At 35.0% G+C, this 15,146-nt stretch overlaps 1 protein-coding gene across 4 annotated transcripts in view; it reads left to right on the top strand.

The window, feature by feature from the left end:
* The window catches only part of LOC105217464 (diacylglycerol kinase 1), a 159,432-nt gene that overhangs the window by 121,151 nt on the left and 23,135 nt on the right, over positions 1-15,146 (top strand). For all 4 annotated transcript variants that reach the window (XM_054234651.1, XM_054234653.1, XM_054234650.1 and 1 more), the window contains 3 exons: positions 2,872-2,980; positions 6,090-6,221; positions 9,897-10,108. In XM_054234651.1, coding sequence (XP_054090626.1) covers positions 2,872-2,980; positions 6,090-6,221; positions 9,897-10,108 — 453 coding nt within the window. The remainder of the gene's footprint in view (positions 1-2,871; positions 2,981-6,089; positions 6,222-9,896; positions 10,109-15,146) is intronic.

Genomic DNA, 15,146 nt, shown 5'->3' with positions numbered 1-15,146 from the left:
AAAGTGTTACAGTGATCGGATTTAGTTGAAATGTGCGTTGTTTCGTTCGATAATCTGTTACCACCTAAACGGCAACTTCATAATACCCCTCTCATAGAAGCCCCCTCCTTATTTGCGAATAACTCGAACAGCCACTTTTCACAAGCCTCTTTTGAATTCAACTTTACACCACCAAAGGCGTTCGCCATGGACACCAACAGGTGGTAATCACTTGGCGCTATGTCCAAGCTGTATGGTGGATGCGAGGTGGATGGTGGATCCGAGCTCACGTAGCTTCTGACGAGTCATCAACGAAGTGCGTGGTCTTGCATTGTCCTTGTGGAACACTACAACCTTCCTGTTGGCCAATTCTGACCGTTTCCAGTCTATCGCCTGCTTTAAGCGGTCCAGTTGTTTGCAGTAGTTGGTAGAATTAACCGTCTGACCATATGGAAGCATCTCATAGTGGATTATTCCCTTCCAATCCCACCAAACACACAGCGAAACTTTCCTGGACGTCAATCCCGGCTAGTCCACTGTTTCGGACGATTCACGGGCCTTCGCTTGATATTGTCGTATGTGATCCATTTTTCGTCGCCATTCACCATCCACTTCAAAAAATGGGTCGAATTCGTTCCGTTTCAGCAGCAGCAGCATCCAAACATCAAGCTTTTTTGTGTATCCAGGCTTCTGCAGATGGTTTAAAATGATTTGTTGACTAACTCCCATCTCCTGTGCGAAGTCACGAGATGCCATGACTTTCCATAATTTGATCGGTATTCGTCGTCCGGTCTTCCGCCAGTTGGCTTATCCATGGTGTCGTTTTCGGCCGCTCTGAATCGGCGAAACCATTCCTCCGAAGTTCGAAGTGATAGAGTACCATCCCCCAAAACACCATTAAACTCACGGAACGTTTCTCTAGCGGATTTGCCTTTTACGAAGGAAAACTTTAAAATACGCTAATTTCTGTTGAACGCAATGTCCAAATTGATCATGCATAGCGTCGTTTTGTAGGTTATGTCCAGACCTTTCAAAGTCATATAGTATTGCTAGATACGAGCTCTGTAGCGCTTTATACATAGCCGCGAAATTCAAAAGACAAAAATGCGGATATTTGCCAACCTAATATATTAGATATTATTTTAAGTTTTTGTATTATCCCTGATACAGTTTACAAGGACTTCGATAGAGTAAAAATCTGCCATAATTTATATTTTAATTTTTTTTCCTTCGTTCAAGTTCAGATTTATGTCTTAATCAAATACGTTTATTTATACCCTCGCAACATGTTGCAGAGCTTCGTCCAATTTTGGATCAAAAATCATATATCACGAACTAATCGACCAATTTGAACCAATAAAGATTTCGAAACAAAATTTTGCTTTGCTCTAATACTGCGTTAGAGGTATGGCTTCGCTTATTTAAAAACTATCCCAATCGGACAATAACTTTTCAAGGCCCAATATACCGAATATGAGGTCCTCAAAGCTTTGATTATTTTTTACCGATTGAAAATATTATAAATTTCTCAGATCTTCTATAGAAATTCAGAGGGAAGATTTTCCTTTCAACATGCTTCTATGCCAAAAATGGGTAAGTTCAGGTCAATACTTTTTGATTCAGTTTTTATTATTATTATTTTATTTTTTTTTTTTTTTTTGAAACATCCAGTGGACTTTATACAGTATATATCGATTAGTATGTGAGATATCTTACTAAAATTATTTTAGCGTATAATGTTAGATATAATGTAGCTTGGTGGCAAAAATAATTGAAATCAATCCATGAATTACCCCAGTTTCCATATACTATGTATAATGATTTTCGTTTTTCTGGAATATACAGGACGAATTGTGTGTTACCTTAAACATCCGAACTTAACCTCCTTTACTTGTTTTTTTACTTAATCCACTTCCCACAACCTTGTGTAAATATATAAACTACTCAAAACCTACTTTATCACACAAAAATACCTTCAATTTGCTAGACAAAAGCCGCACAGTGCCTGCCACAACAAATTTCGCAGAAAGCAATGAAATATAATAAAACAAATAGCAAAACAAGAAATTATGTAGTTTCCGCAACTCAACTCAACATACCCGCGCATCAAAGCCTTTTTTATCATTGCGTTGTTTTTTATTCAACAATTTCACAATTTTTTTTTGTATTATTTATTGCGCCGCAATAGAGCTGAAAATTACATTTCCAGCTGTTCAACTGTGGGCACACACAATCGCATTTCTTCACAGTTACTTAGCTGCCGCTTTGCTATTTTTCATCAACTCTTCAACTGCCACAGTACCACCCGCCAACCGCCAACTGCGGAGTGCCTTTACCGGTCCTTTACACGCTACACCGCAATTGCCTGTCCGCGTACGGGTTTTGTATGCGGAATTAAATTTCAATGGAAATTCTTAATATATATTTGCGCTAGCAAAGCGCGTTAACCCTGTGGCAGGCAGCAACCAGGCTATTAACTCTTTCTCGGCTTGGCAACAAAAGCACGCTAAAATAGCAACAATGGAGATGAAGAAGAAAAATAAGTTTATTTCTTTCAGGCTTAAGCCATGCCCAAAGCAGTCAACACTCAAATTGTACATATATATTTGTGCATATGTAGTCACTTAAATTGCTTCTCAGTCTACCAACTCTCCATGCATCGCTTAACTACTTGGGCATACATTTGGCTCGAGGTTACGCATACGCCCTGTATGCCTACTTCAGCTGCTGTAATATAAGTGAAATGCACACACACACATGCACTTATTTACATATAAAGTGTTATCAACCACACATTTCACACACATATAGTATATATGCTTTCTACTCTTATATTACCTTTCTTAATCTTTTTTTGTTGTGCTTCTTACTTTCTTTTATTCCACCTCACAGATTCTACAAGATATGATGGTGGAAATTGACTATGATGCCGATGGCACTGTTTCACTGGAAGAGTGGCAACGTGGTGGCCTGACGACCATTCCACTGCTCGTACTCTTGGGTAAGTATTGTCTTCTATGTGTAAGAGAGTATATATGTATGTATAAAGGGTACCACTTCTTTAACGTAAGACAAAAGTGCCGGCAACTGCTTCAAGTAAAATGACTACTTAACTTGCTTAAAGCAAAACTTGAGACAGTGACAATTAAGTTGTAGCAAAGTTTCTTTGCTTTGTGTAGCGGCAATTGTGTGCGTTGATTTGCTGACTATTTTGCTTATTTAAACTTTTGATCAACTAGATTTTCTAATGAGACTCTACGTAATTACAAGCAACTATGGAGATGTCTTTTAAAGAGCCAAATTCGTAGAAATTTGAAGTTGAAAGTGAAACTTTAAAGAAATTGTTGGATCAACTGATATTTTTAATAGTATGAAATAAATAGAGTTGGCAATACATTTTAATTCAGTAATTTAAAATTTAATTTTAATATCCATCGTCGAGAAGACGTTTTGTTCAATTTTAGATTTTTTTGCTCAAACAACTCCATAAATAATTTCTTAATTCTTTCTAAGTAATGTTTCACTCTTTAGTCTGTAGCTACAATTATATTTTCACGAAAAATGAAATTAGAATTTCCGCCAACCTGAAACCTCATGCCAAATCGTTCTGCATATTTGCTTTGAAATTGTAGTGCACTTATATTACCTAACTGACACCACAGATGGCGCTGTGATCGAATTTCTTCAGCAAAATGCGATTTCTGGCCCTTTTCTTCGTAATTGGATGCAATAGTTTCAGCTTTTCAGAGCAAAAAACGTGATCCTTTAATTTTTCCAAAAATTCGATCGAGTGAAACAAAAAACGGCTGGCTGGATTAATTTGATTTTTTGTAGGGTTTTTGTGGACATATTGAACTGTAAAAGGCACACTTAACATTAGTGGTTTCCTCAAACACCAAAAGCCCTTTTTTTGTTGCATTTTCAAATTTATGTGACAATAGGAAAAAAAAATTTTTTTCGGAAAAGCAATGGCTAGTCGTTAATGAGAATTCATTCAAGTTCTTGAAACCCACCTTTAAATTTCTATGCGATCATTGGTTGCTGAGATATCGATAATCAAAGATAAAAGGACCCTTTTCCATTTGAAGACCGATATCTCGGCGAGAAGTGGACGTATCGAGGTGTTCAAAAAATCAAATTAAAGCTAAATGAACAAAGTATCCGATCCTTATAGTGGTTAAGCTAAAAAAATTTTCTTCCACGCCCGTAGACCAAAAAAAAAAACTAAAAAAATTTTGAAAATTTTTTTGTTGCTAGTTTTTTTACGATTACTCAAAAACCGCACAGGATAAAAGTTCTAATCCAAAAACTAGTCACTTGGAGCTATAACTTCCGAAGGTACGGTCTGTTGAAATTTGCCCAAAAATTTGGAATTTTTTTTTTGATCCCTTAATTTTTTCTAGTAGTGTATTATTTAATTATCTAGACCAAGTAAATAAATTTATCCGAGTAAGTTATTAACTTAGCGATCAAACTCAATTAAAATGTATTACTTGAATGTTTTCTATGGAAATTAGTTTTAATTTCATTGATAATTAACATATTCCATACAAATGTTCAGATATATTATCAAAAATGAAGATATGGTTACCAAAAAGGTCACTTTTTTCAAGTGGAATTTTATTGAAGAGAGTTTTGGCCTTCATTTATTTATGTAAAGATGACAGAAAAATTAAGTAAACTGTTTAAACCGGTGAAATAATGATGATGTTTTTTCAAAACAAACCTAGCAATAGCTATAACTTCAGAAATCCAAGAATAATGATTTTAAAATCATTCGAATCTCATCTACATTTTTTAAGGAAAATATAAAAGTTTTCCCGCTGAAAATTTGTACACCCAACACGTAATTAATACGATGTTTGGTATATTTCCGTTGCCTCACAAACCATTGTGTTGCCAACAAACACGCGGAAATCGTTGAAAATTGTAATTCATATTGCAAGCTCATCGTCTTCGGGGAATCTGTTTATTTCTTATAGAACTTAGCAACACATATGAATACACTCTGCCTCCGCTACACAAAACACAGCGCAACTTCGCATTTATTGCTTTTATGACATCGCTGTTGATTGCGACAATATTTGCATGCAAGTGTAGACATTGCAAGAAGCATGGGTGATTTCTATTCAATATAGAAATAATATATGTTGCATATAAGATTATTACTTGACTCTGAAGATGAACGAAGTGGAAGTGAAAGCTGAAGTGCTAGAACACTATCAAATATCACTTCTACAACTGCGGTATTTCGAATTTATATTTTTTTTCAAGTTTAATTACATCTATACCGCAGATCTATACCGCGAATTTATTCAATAATTAAAATATCATAAATCTTTTCAATACTTTGAAATCGTTATATTTGCATTACAGCCTTTTCACACAGGAGCTAATTGAGCAATTAACAGGCCTCTGCTCGATTAAAACGTTGATTAAGATCGATTTACCATACAAAATAAAATTCTACAATAATTGACTTTTAATCGACTTGAAAATGAAATGCAACTCTGCGACAAAGACCGTATTTACAATTATATATACGTTCTTTGTCTACGAATTGTTGCTCACGACGGCAGATGTCGTTGCCAAAAATACCAATGATCAGCTGATGAAATTTACAAACATCTTATAAAAAGCAAAAACAAAAATGCATAACAGCTGTTCGGAAATCGATTAACCGGCAGTGTGAAGTGTCAAAAATGGTTTCTCAATAAAAATTTTAATTAAACAATTAATTTTGCTATGTGAAAAGGCTATTACGGAGTTACTTAAAGTTAAAAGAAACTAGTATTTTCAGTATTCCATCAAAAAATTGTTAATATCAGCATTGTAACTTAATTATTCGTGCCGCAGAGCGACATCTAGGGTTTGTAACGTCCATTTACGACTCAAACTTAATTGAAATTTTGCACAGCAATTAAATAAAATTTAAATATCCGCCGGAAGTGAACTCATACGTTTGCATTAATTGGGTTACACTCGCTTGTTTTTCGCGCTTACATATTTTATTTATGTATTTTCACTAGTTTAGCTGTATGTGTGACTAACTTTCACCATTTTCAATATTCTAAAAATAAATATTTTTCAATTTTATACTCTCATTGCAGGCGTTGACAATACGGCACTAAAGGAGGATGGCATTCATGTGTGGCGCTTAAAACATTTCAGTAAACCGGCATATTGTAATCTCTGCCTGAATATGTTGGTCGGTTTGGGCAAAAAGGGTCTCTGCTGTGTGTGTAAGTACGCCCACTTCGACAGATACATATATTTTATAAGCATATTTGTGTGTTTGAGTGTTGGTGAGCGTTGCACTTGCATCGTGCCTTAGTGCATTTCCGGTTCGTGATGAAGTTCATTTTAAACGCCGGAAATTCAAATAACTCTGTAAGTGAAAAGTTAAATTGCAACTGGGTGGGATTGGTAACGGGAAACAACAGCGGGATGGTAGGAGTATTTATTTAAATTTACATTTTCCAAGCAACTCAACGCGTGGGCGTGTGTGTTTGTTTGTGTGCGTTCATGCGTTTGCTGGCGCATATTTGTTTGCACAGTCGAGTGCATTGCACATTTGCCGGAAATCATTCGGCACATAAATTGCTTCAAGAAATCACTATATGCGCATTTACATACATAACTAGGCAAAGCGAAGGCAAATAACTCAAATTTGGCCTAATGAATTTTACATTGCAGTGAATTTGCGTCAACAAAATGGGTTTGGCTTATTTATATACAATTTATTTCATTTCCACTATTTGCCGGTAAATACATATAATTAAAGCTGAATGTAATCTAAATGTAATTTAACTGTAATGTAATTATCTTCATTTAGATTTCCAGTTCAGAAATTTATGCAGACAATTTCTACTGTTTTGCCAAATAATATTATTATAAAGTCTATGTTGATAAATTTGGCAAGGTTGACAAGTTTGTGTTCACATTTTTCTTAAAAGTAGGCATGGTCTCACCCTTTATAAATAATAATGTACATATCTCACTAAATGCTTAAGATACTTCTCCGTGGAAACAATTTCCTCTAACATTTCATCATAAGGTGAGAAAATACACGAAATTATCTAAAAACCACGCCCACTTATAGGCAAACTCACACATCTCTGTAAATTCTCGACCAAAGTCAACCAATATTTTGTTTAAAAATGGGCGAAATCGATTCACGACCACACTTACTCCCCTTAAAACTCAATTTTACGTTTCGTTTGATTCTATCACTTTACAATATATAATAACTACCAATGGAGATATCAGAATAAAACTTTACCCGCATAGTGCCTTCAAGGTGTTACTCTCCGCTCCTAAAAGTGTTCGATGTCAGATTATAATTTTTCAAGGCCCCAGATATCAGATATGAGGATCTCAGTGTAAATGACAAACTTAATACAGACAAGAACAAACGTTAACTTCGGCTGTACCGACGATAATATACCCTTCACAGGTGCATTTCTTTTAGTAACTATGTATGTGTTTAAACAAATCTAAAGACGTAAGAAAAAGTAAGTAAAAAAAAGAAAAAAATTTACTAAATCTTTTTAGCCGGGTTATTTGCTAGAAACATTAAGGTTATATAGTTAACCGATCTGAGCAATTTCTTCGGAGATTATATTATTACCAGGTCAAATGCGAAAATTTTCTATACAAGCCATTGATTCCGATCGTTCAGTTTGTATGACAGATATATGCTATAGTGAACCGATCTGAACAATTTTTTCGGAGATTAAATTATTTCTATGAACAATAACTCACACCAAATTTCGTGAAGATATGCAGTAAAATGCGGAAGTTTTCCATAGAAGCCATTGATTCCGATCGTTCAGTTTGTATGGAAGCTATATGATATAGTGGTCCGATATCGGCAGTTCCAACAAATGAGCAGAATCTTGAAGAGAAAATAACATCTGCAAAATTTCAAAACGATATCTTAAAAACTAGTTCGTATATATACAGACAGACAGACAGACAGACGGACATGGCTAAATCGACTCAGTTCAATATACTGATCATTTATATATATACTTTATAGGGCCTCCGACGCTTCCTTCTGGGTGTTACAAACTTTGTGTCAAACTTAATGTACCCTGTTCAGGGTATAAAAATATTTGTTAATGAATTAATTAAAATCTTCACCTAAGCATAATGCTGTCGATTAATACAAACAGATAAAATCGGTTCAGTAATTCTCTCTGCCCCGAAATACCCAATATAGTGATTTCGGACTTTCAATATCAATTTCTTTCTGTCAATATGTATGATATTTCAATCAGATAAGTTGGATTTAATTTCGGAACCAAATCTTGGTCCAGGCCTATTCACAGATCTATCTCCAGAACTTGTCTATCCCCTTATATATGAAATCGTCACCCATCAAATTAGCTCAACACTTCTTAGTGAACAACACAAGAAGATAGAATATTCCGATTCACAAAAGTCACTAAAGTTTTGTCATTATCTGAAAATAAAGGGGTTTCCGATAAGAGCGCTACAAAATAAAAACGGTGTGTCAATGAAATTATTTATTCTTGTGAAAGTACATTCGATGCCATTATGTATGGAACTCGATTTCTTTTTCATGGCCACCACGGGCACGCTTGCAGAAATCCATACGCTGAAGCCTATTTTTGACGGTTATCAAGTTCAATCGTCGCTGGCTTGTTGGCATAGACCACAGCCTTGACGTAGCCCCAGAGGAAATAGTCTTTCGTGAGATAACATCAAACTTAGTTCTCAATAAATTGATTGTGACATTCGCTGTGTGGCTTGTGGCGCCGTCTTGGTGGAACCACATATTGTCCAAGTTCGTATCATCCAATTCGGGCCAAAAATATTCGGTTATCATTGAGCGGTAGCGATTCCCATTCACAGTAACGTGCCGGCATTGATCATCACGGAATTACGAATGATGACCTAGAATTACGGCCCAATGACCTCGCCGGCCCTTAAACCGCCCAAACCGTAATTTTTTGATGATGCAATGGTAAGTCATGAAGTACTGTGGATTGCTGCCTGACCAATAACGCATATTTTACTTTGACGAAACCATTCAGCCAGAAATGAGCCTCACCGCTGAAAATGATTTTTTGATGAAAATTAGGACAAACGACGTAATCTCGAGATTACGATTTCATCCAAATTTTATTATTTTTAAGAAATATTCTAAGCAATTCAAATAAAATTTTTTAAAAAATTAAATCAGAACCAACTTTGTATGTAAAAATTCCGAAATATCGAGATTCTCGAGTGTATCCAGAAATAATAACAATAATTCTATTTCGAATTCATTAAATTTTTAAAACATAAAAATTCTAAAAACGATAACATGAACAAAATTAAATATCACACATTATAGTAACAGTAAATAACTGTAGTTCAAATGAAAACTTTCCAACCAATAAAATTCTATTGCGTGCATCATTTGCATAAATTAGCCATTAAAGTCAATTGAAGGAACTTATGTAAACGCATGTAATCGTCACACAAGGACACACACACAGATATTAACATTAAGTTATCGCTGCAAACACGCAAATACCCAAGTGGGTATGTTAAACTTTGCGAGTTGACACGAATTTGCAATTAACAAATGTTTTTGACATGTGTTTATTCATGCTATTTTTCTCTTCTCTTCTCTGCGCCACTCTTCTACGCAAACGCTCGCAACGGCTGGACATAACGCAAAATGCAAATTTTTAACGCACACTGGTCACACAATACGCTTTCAATATATAACGGTACACATAATAATAAAAACAACAACAACAATGCGTAATTGTTGTAAACGCACAACACGCTGCTGCTGCTACTGATGATGTCAACGCTGTTGACAACTGCTGATTATGATGAACACCAACAACAATAAAAATAACAACAACAACTTTGCAATATTACTGCCACAACAACAGTATGCAAATACACCGTACACGAACGTTGCGTGCAACGCGCTCCACCGTCCTGCATCACCACCTACGTGAAAACAAAGAAAGCCAAAGGCGGTGGCGATATGTTGCATCACTGGGTCGATGGCAATTGCTATGGCCGCTGTTCCAAGTGTCGCAAACGTATTAAGGCATATCACGGCATCACCGGGCTGACGTGTCGCTGGTGTCACATGATGGTAAGTACATATGTATGTGTATGTTGTTGTTCTTCTAGCTGATATCAGTCAATTTGAAATGCATGTGTAATAATGTGGGTGGGAGGAGAAAGCGAGGAAGGAGAATTAGCTTAGAGTTATTGGGCTGCAACTGGTTTATGTATTTCCTTTGCCAGCAAAGCCTGATGCGCCTGACACTTCTTAGGTGTGTTCCTTTATACGTTAGGAAATATATATTGCAATATTTAGTCGAACATATATGCTCTCGGTGTTGGGTGTTAAGCCTTAAATTAGGCTAGGAAGCACACATACATTGGCAGTTGCACACAGATGTCACACATACATGGAACCCCTTGCTTTTACATGCAGATATGTATTTGAATCTGTAATTCAAGTATGTGAGTATATTTGTAGTGTTGTAAATAGCACCAGTAGAGCTTTTAGCATGCCTTACTCAGAAAGGATTATCAATAGTAGATGTGCATATGCTTTGATAACGGTGTTTTAACGGCTCAGCAGGAAATGTTGCACCTACACATATATTAGTTCACAATAATCTGCCCTAGTGGAAGACTTAGCAATAGGTAGTAGGGTACACTAGTCGTTTTAAATAAGCTTATAAGCTTATTTATAATGAACTTTATTCAACAAAAAATAATGAAATAAAAATCAGAAATATCTGAGTTCTTATGCTTTCAAAAAATGTTAGAGACCTAATGCTCAACCCACACCGGATTAGTCAAAAACATCTTTGACTAATAAGACACAAAAACGTATTTTGCTTTAACCTACACCAAGCGAGCATGCGTTTTTGTCTCGTCTTGTTTGGTGTGGATTGTTGCATATGAAGCTATGTGATCTTATCGAATCATCAAGAAAAGACGCCTTGACTAATCTGTTGTGAGTTGTCCCTAAATAAATTTAAGAAACCAAGCCGTAGAACTGCAATCTACAATTTACATTTTTCATTTGTATATTTTTTATAAGCAATTTTCCGCAATTGTATCATATAAAATATGCGTGTATAAACAAAAAACCCGAAAAACCTTGCAAACCCCTTCCCAACTAAATACAGCCTCTGACACTGTCTGAAATTTGATTTTGAATACAAAATGTGTGAACAGCATATAAGCATTATTCGCCTACAAAGGTTAATTACCATCATTAAGTGTGCCATTTACGAGCTTGTATCGAAATCAGTGCTTACACCGTAGTGCTTTGAGGAGCTAATTAAGATATAATGTTTGAAAGATTGCAATTTGCGCATTAAGGCGTTTAATAGTAAGACAATTTAGCACTCACCAAACCAGAAGTGGTGCCAGGAACAACTGCAATAAAGCAGCCTATAAACTGAAAAACAACAACAAGAAGAGAAAAACATTGTATTTCTATGAAACTACAATTATGATTTCGGTCTGAAAAGATTTTCGGCTGGAGAAATCTGAATATCATATGAATTTAGTTAATATGTATGGTTCTGGTAGATAAAAAGATATAGTTCAGCGAGTTTTATTATAAAATTAAAATATAAAATAGCGTTGCAATTTTGCTTTACATAATTATTATTTGAAAAAATAATTAAAAAAACAGCAGGTAAATGAAAGGAATGTCAATAATTGTAGACAAGAAACTTAAGAATATTTAAGAAGATTCTATTTTAGGTATAAAGTAAAGCGTGGTTGCCATCCTTAGTCGTTTTCTAGATAAGAGTTGTCTTAAAACGCGAAATAGTAATTTAAAAACTAATAATAATTTGGAAATTTATCACACAACGTGAAAATGAAACTAAAATATTTTCAAAAGCTTGCATTTGTGTATAATGAGAAATAGGGTTGCCAGCTCCACTCACACTCTTAGTTCTTAAAACATTCCTTTCACATATTGCTAATGAATATCAAGGTAAGAGAAAGCTCTCTTCAAAATGGATGCCAAATGAGCGCACAATCAGAGGATACACATCACAGATCGATGGCGAAATCTAAGACTCACGTATTATCCAAGTTGGCTTAAGTGCTATTTGCCTGTACTCAAAGCTCAAGAAAATTTATGTTATAAATAAATTTAGAAAATAAATACAAATAATTTAGAGAATTATTAGAATTAATAAATCTTAGACGTATTTTAAAGCAAATAACAATAAATCATTCTTCATAGAAGATATTTAAAAGTGGAAAACTCATCGCTATAATGTAATACACTCCTAATTAACAACTATGTTATAAAATAATACCGTTTTTTTTTTCAAAAATTATTTTTTTCGAAAATCTCCCAAAAATATACAAAAAATCCAAATATTTTTTAAACACGCCAACATTTAATCATGTATGTATATAGTGACAATTTGGAGTTGCTCAACAAAATTTCAGCATTTTATTTCATTTGCAACGCACTTTGAAATCTTGGTTTATTTATACCTCCCTCCTCCAACTTCCTGCAATTTCAAATGCAATGCAAATGCCAGCGTGCTATGTCTTTTCATATAATTTTTACGCATACCCGCTACGCAGCTGTCAACTCAACAGCAGCAGTACCGCAGCAGCTGTCACGTGCATTGCATTTGCGGGTGCGTGCACTCGCACCCTCTCACCACAAACGTGCATCTCAGCTTTGGCAGGCAAAATCCACTCAATGACAGTGTCTTCGCTTTGCTGTGTGGTACTTGAAGTGCGCTTAGATTGCGCTCAGTTCACAGCAATGCACTTGCGGCATTCCCACGCCGCCAATCAAAGTCATTTGCCTTGGCTTAGTTGGGGGAATTCGTTAGTCGCTCTTTGTGACACCTCTCCTTTATGTTTGCATTTGTTTATTGCATTGCATTTACATATGCATTTACAGTGGGAATTTGCATCTATTCACAATATATTCAGCACTTAACACTTGAAACCACCGCATTTTCCCTCCTAAATATACACAAGTATTTGTCTATATGTCTGTCTCCGTGTTCCTCCCCTCAACTTTATTGACAGCAATTCGTAATTTTAATTTGACATGCAATGTTGCAAGCAACAACATAAACAACAAAAATAATAACATACTTAACTTGCTGTGCAGTTTGCAATTTGCATTTTGCCACTCCCTGTCATCCACTTACGCTCTAAGCCCCCTTAGCGGCGTGTCAATTGTCACTTGTCTACTATATCTGCTGTCATTTGTTTGCTGTTGTTTTTGTTATTTGTTTATTTGCGAAATTGCAACACTGCAATATATAATTTTTAAATGTTTTTTGTTGTTTTAGTTTTTGGTTAGTTTACGTTACGTATTCGTGTTTGTCACGCGAATGATAATGGAACGTAATGCCATAATTTTAGAAATGTCAAGCTGTGCATTGGTCTATGGCGTCGATTGTGGCTTTGCTTTTTAATTGATTGCGGTTTAATATTTTATGGAGAGCACCGAAAATCGGAAAAAATTACTCGCTGTAAATTGAAAACCAGCAGACCGCTCCGGGTTAATACAAACGCGATTGCGATGCGAAGAGAATGATTTGCAAGGCGTTTTTCAGTTTCAGATTGTCCCATCACGGAGTCTTTTTGATATCCTCACCTGGGAACTATTTCCAGAAAGTTGAGATGCTAGCAATAAATATAGCTTATGTTACTTGGGGTGAATGTAGCATTCCAATGGTGAAAGATTTTTAAAATCGGCACAGTACTTTTTGAGTTTCTTCATTACAAACATACATACAACAACAACATACAGAGGAAAGATTCTCTTTATAATAGTAGTATAGATTAAAAAATATTATATATTTTCGAGAATAATCCTTTGAGCGTTTAGTTTATATGTTAGGTCCACAACAATCCTACGAAGACCATCCCATATCTACTCTTCCTAAAAACAAAGTACAGATTTAGGGACTCTTTAAACTATTCTACTTAGTTTGAGTCTCCGTTCGATCAATTATTCCTCTTCTTAGCAGTTAATTTCAGAATCTGTATCAGTCTCTTGAGGGTTTTTGAAGGTTTTTAGAGTTAATACCCAACGTTCTTGAAGATTTATGAAACAAAGTGTCGAATAAGACGAGGTAAGGTTAATTAAGCTATGGTTAGATTAGAATAGTTAAGGTTTATGAAGTTTATATTGGTCTAGGTTATATTAGTATTAGGTTAATTAAAGTTAATTTAGATTAGTATATGTTAGGTTAGTGAAGGTAAAGTAAGAGTAAGATTAGTTAGGATAGATTATAGGTTAAATTATAATAGATTAGTTTTGGGTATGTTAGTTAGATTAGAATATAATATTATATATTGGTATAGTTTAGATTCGAGAAGATTTAATTAGTTTAGGTTAGTTGAGGTTAGTGAAGGTGAAGTGAAATTAGGATAGTTTTAGATGAATTAGTACAGATCATGGTAAATTAAAATAGGTTAGATTTTAGCGGGTTAAGTTCGAATAGATTAGAATATGTTTGGTTAGGGTAGTAAAGTTAGAATAGGCTATGTTTGGTAAGTAGGTACGATTTTTTCTTGTTCTCAGGCCACTTAATGAACTCGTACTGAACATGAATCGCAGATATTGAGGTCTGCAACTAAAGACAAATCAAAACATAGAAATAGAAACAAGTTTAGAAATTTAACCAAAAAATTGCAAAAACAGCCTAAACTCTTGATTATTCTGGTCTGAATATCACCTATCAAAGTTGAAGTTTATGTTCTTAACTGGCGTAAGATGCATCTGTTACTCATCTAATCGTTTCTTCAGCGGTTGAATGAACACAAATGATCAGGCACCCAAAATGTAAATAAGAAGTATCCAGAGATTCGATAGGCGACTCAGAAAACTTATTAATAATATTAATATTGTCATAATCATAATTATTAAAGATGAAAAAACATTGAAAATCTACATAGAAACTTGTTGTAACTGAACACATTTTCACCACCAAACAGTTTCCATTTTAATTTCAAATATGCTTGACTACACAGCACTAAAATATGTTTCCATACCTTCGAGCAGGCGCATATTCCAGACAGACAGTTATTGTAATTTAAACACAATTACCGCAGACAGGCCGCGTACAGCAGTTGAACATTTTACACTAACGAGATACTAATCCAAT

The sequence above is a fragment of the Zeugodacus cucurbitae genome, chromosome 6 (genome assembly GCF_028554725.1).
Source record: "Zeugodacus cucurbitae isolate PBARC_wt_2022May chromosome 6, idZeuCucr1.2, whole genome shotgun sequence".
Lineage (NCBI taxonomy): Eukaryota > Metazoa > Arthropoda > Insecta > Diptera > Tephritidae > Zeugodacus > Zeugodacus cucurbitae.
This window is presented reverse-complemented; position numbering and strand designations above follow the sequence as displayed.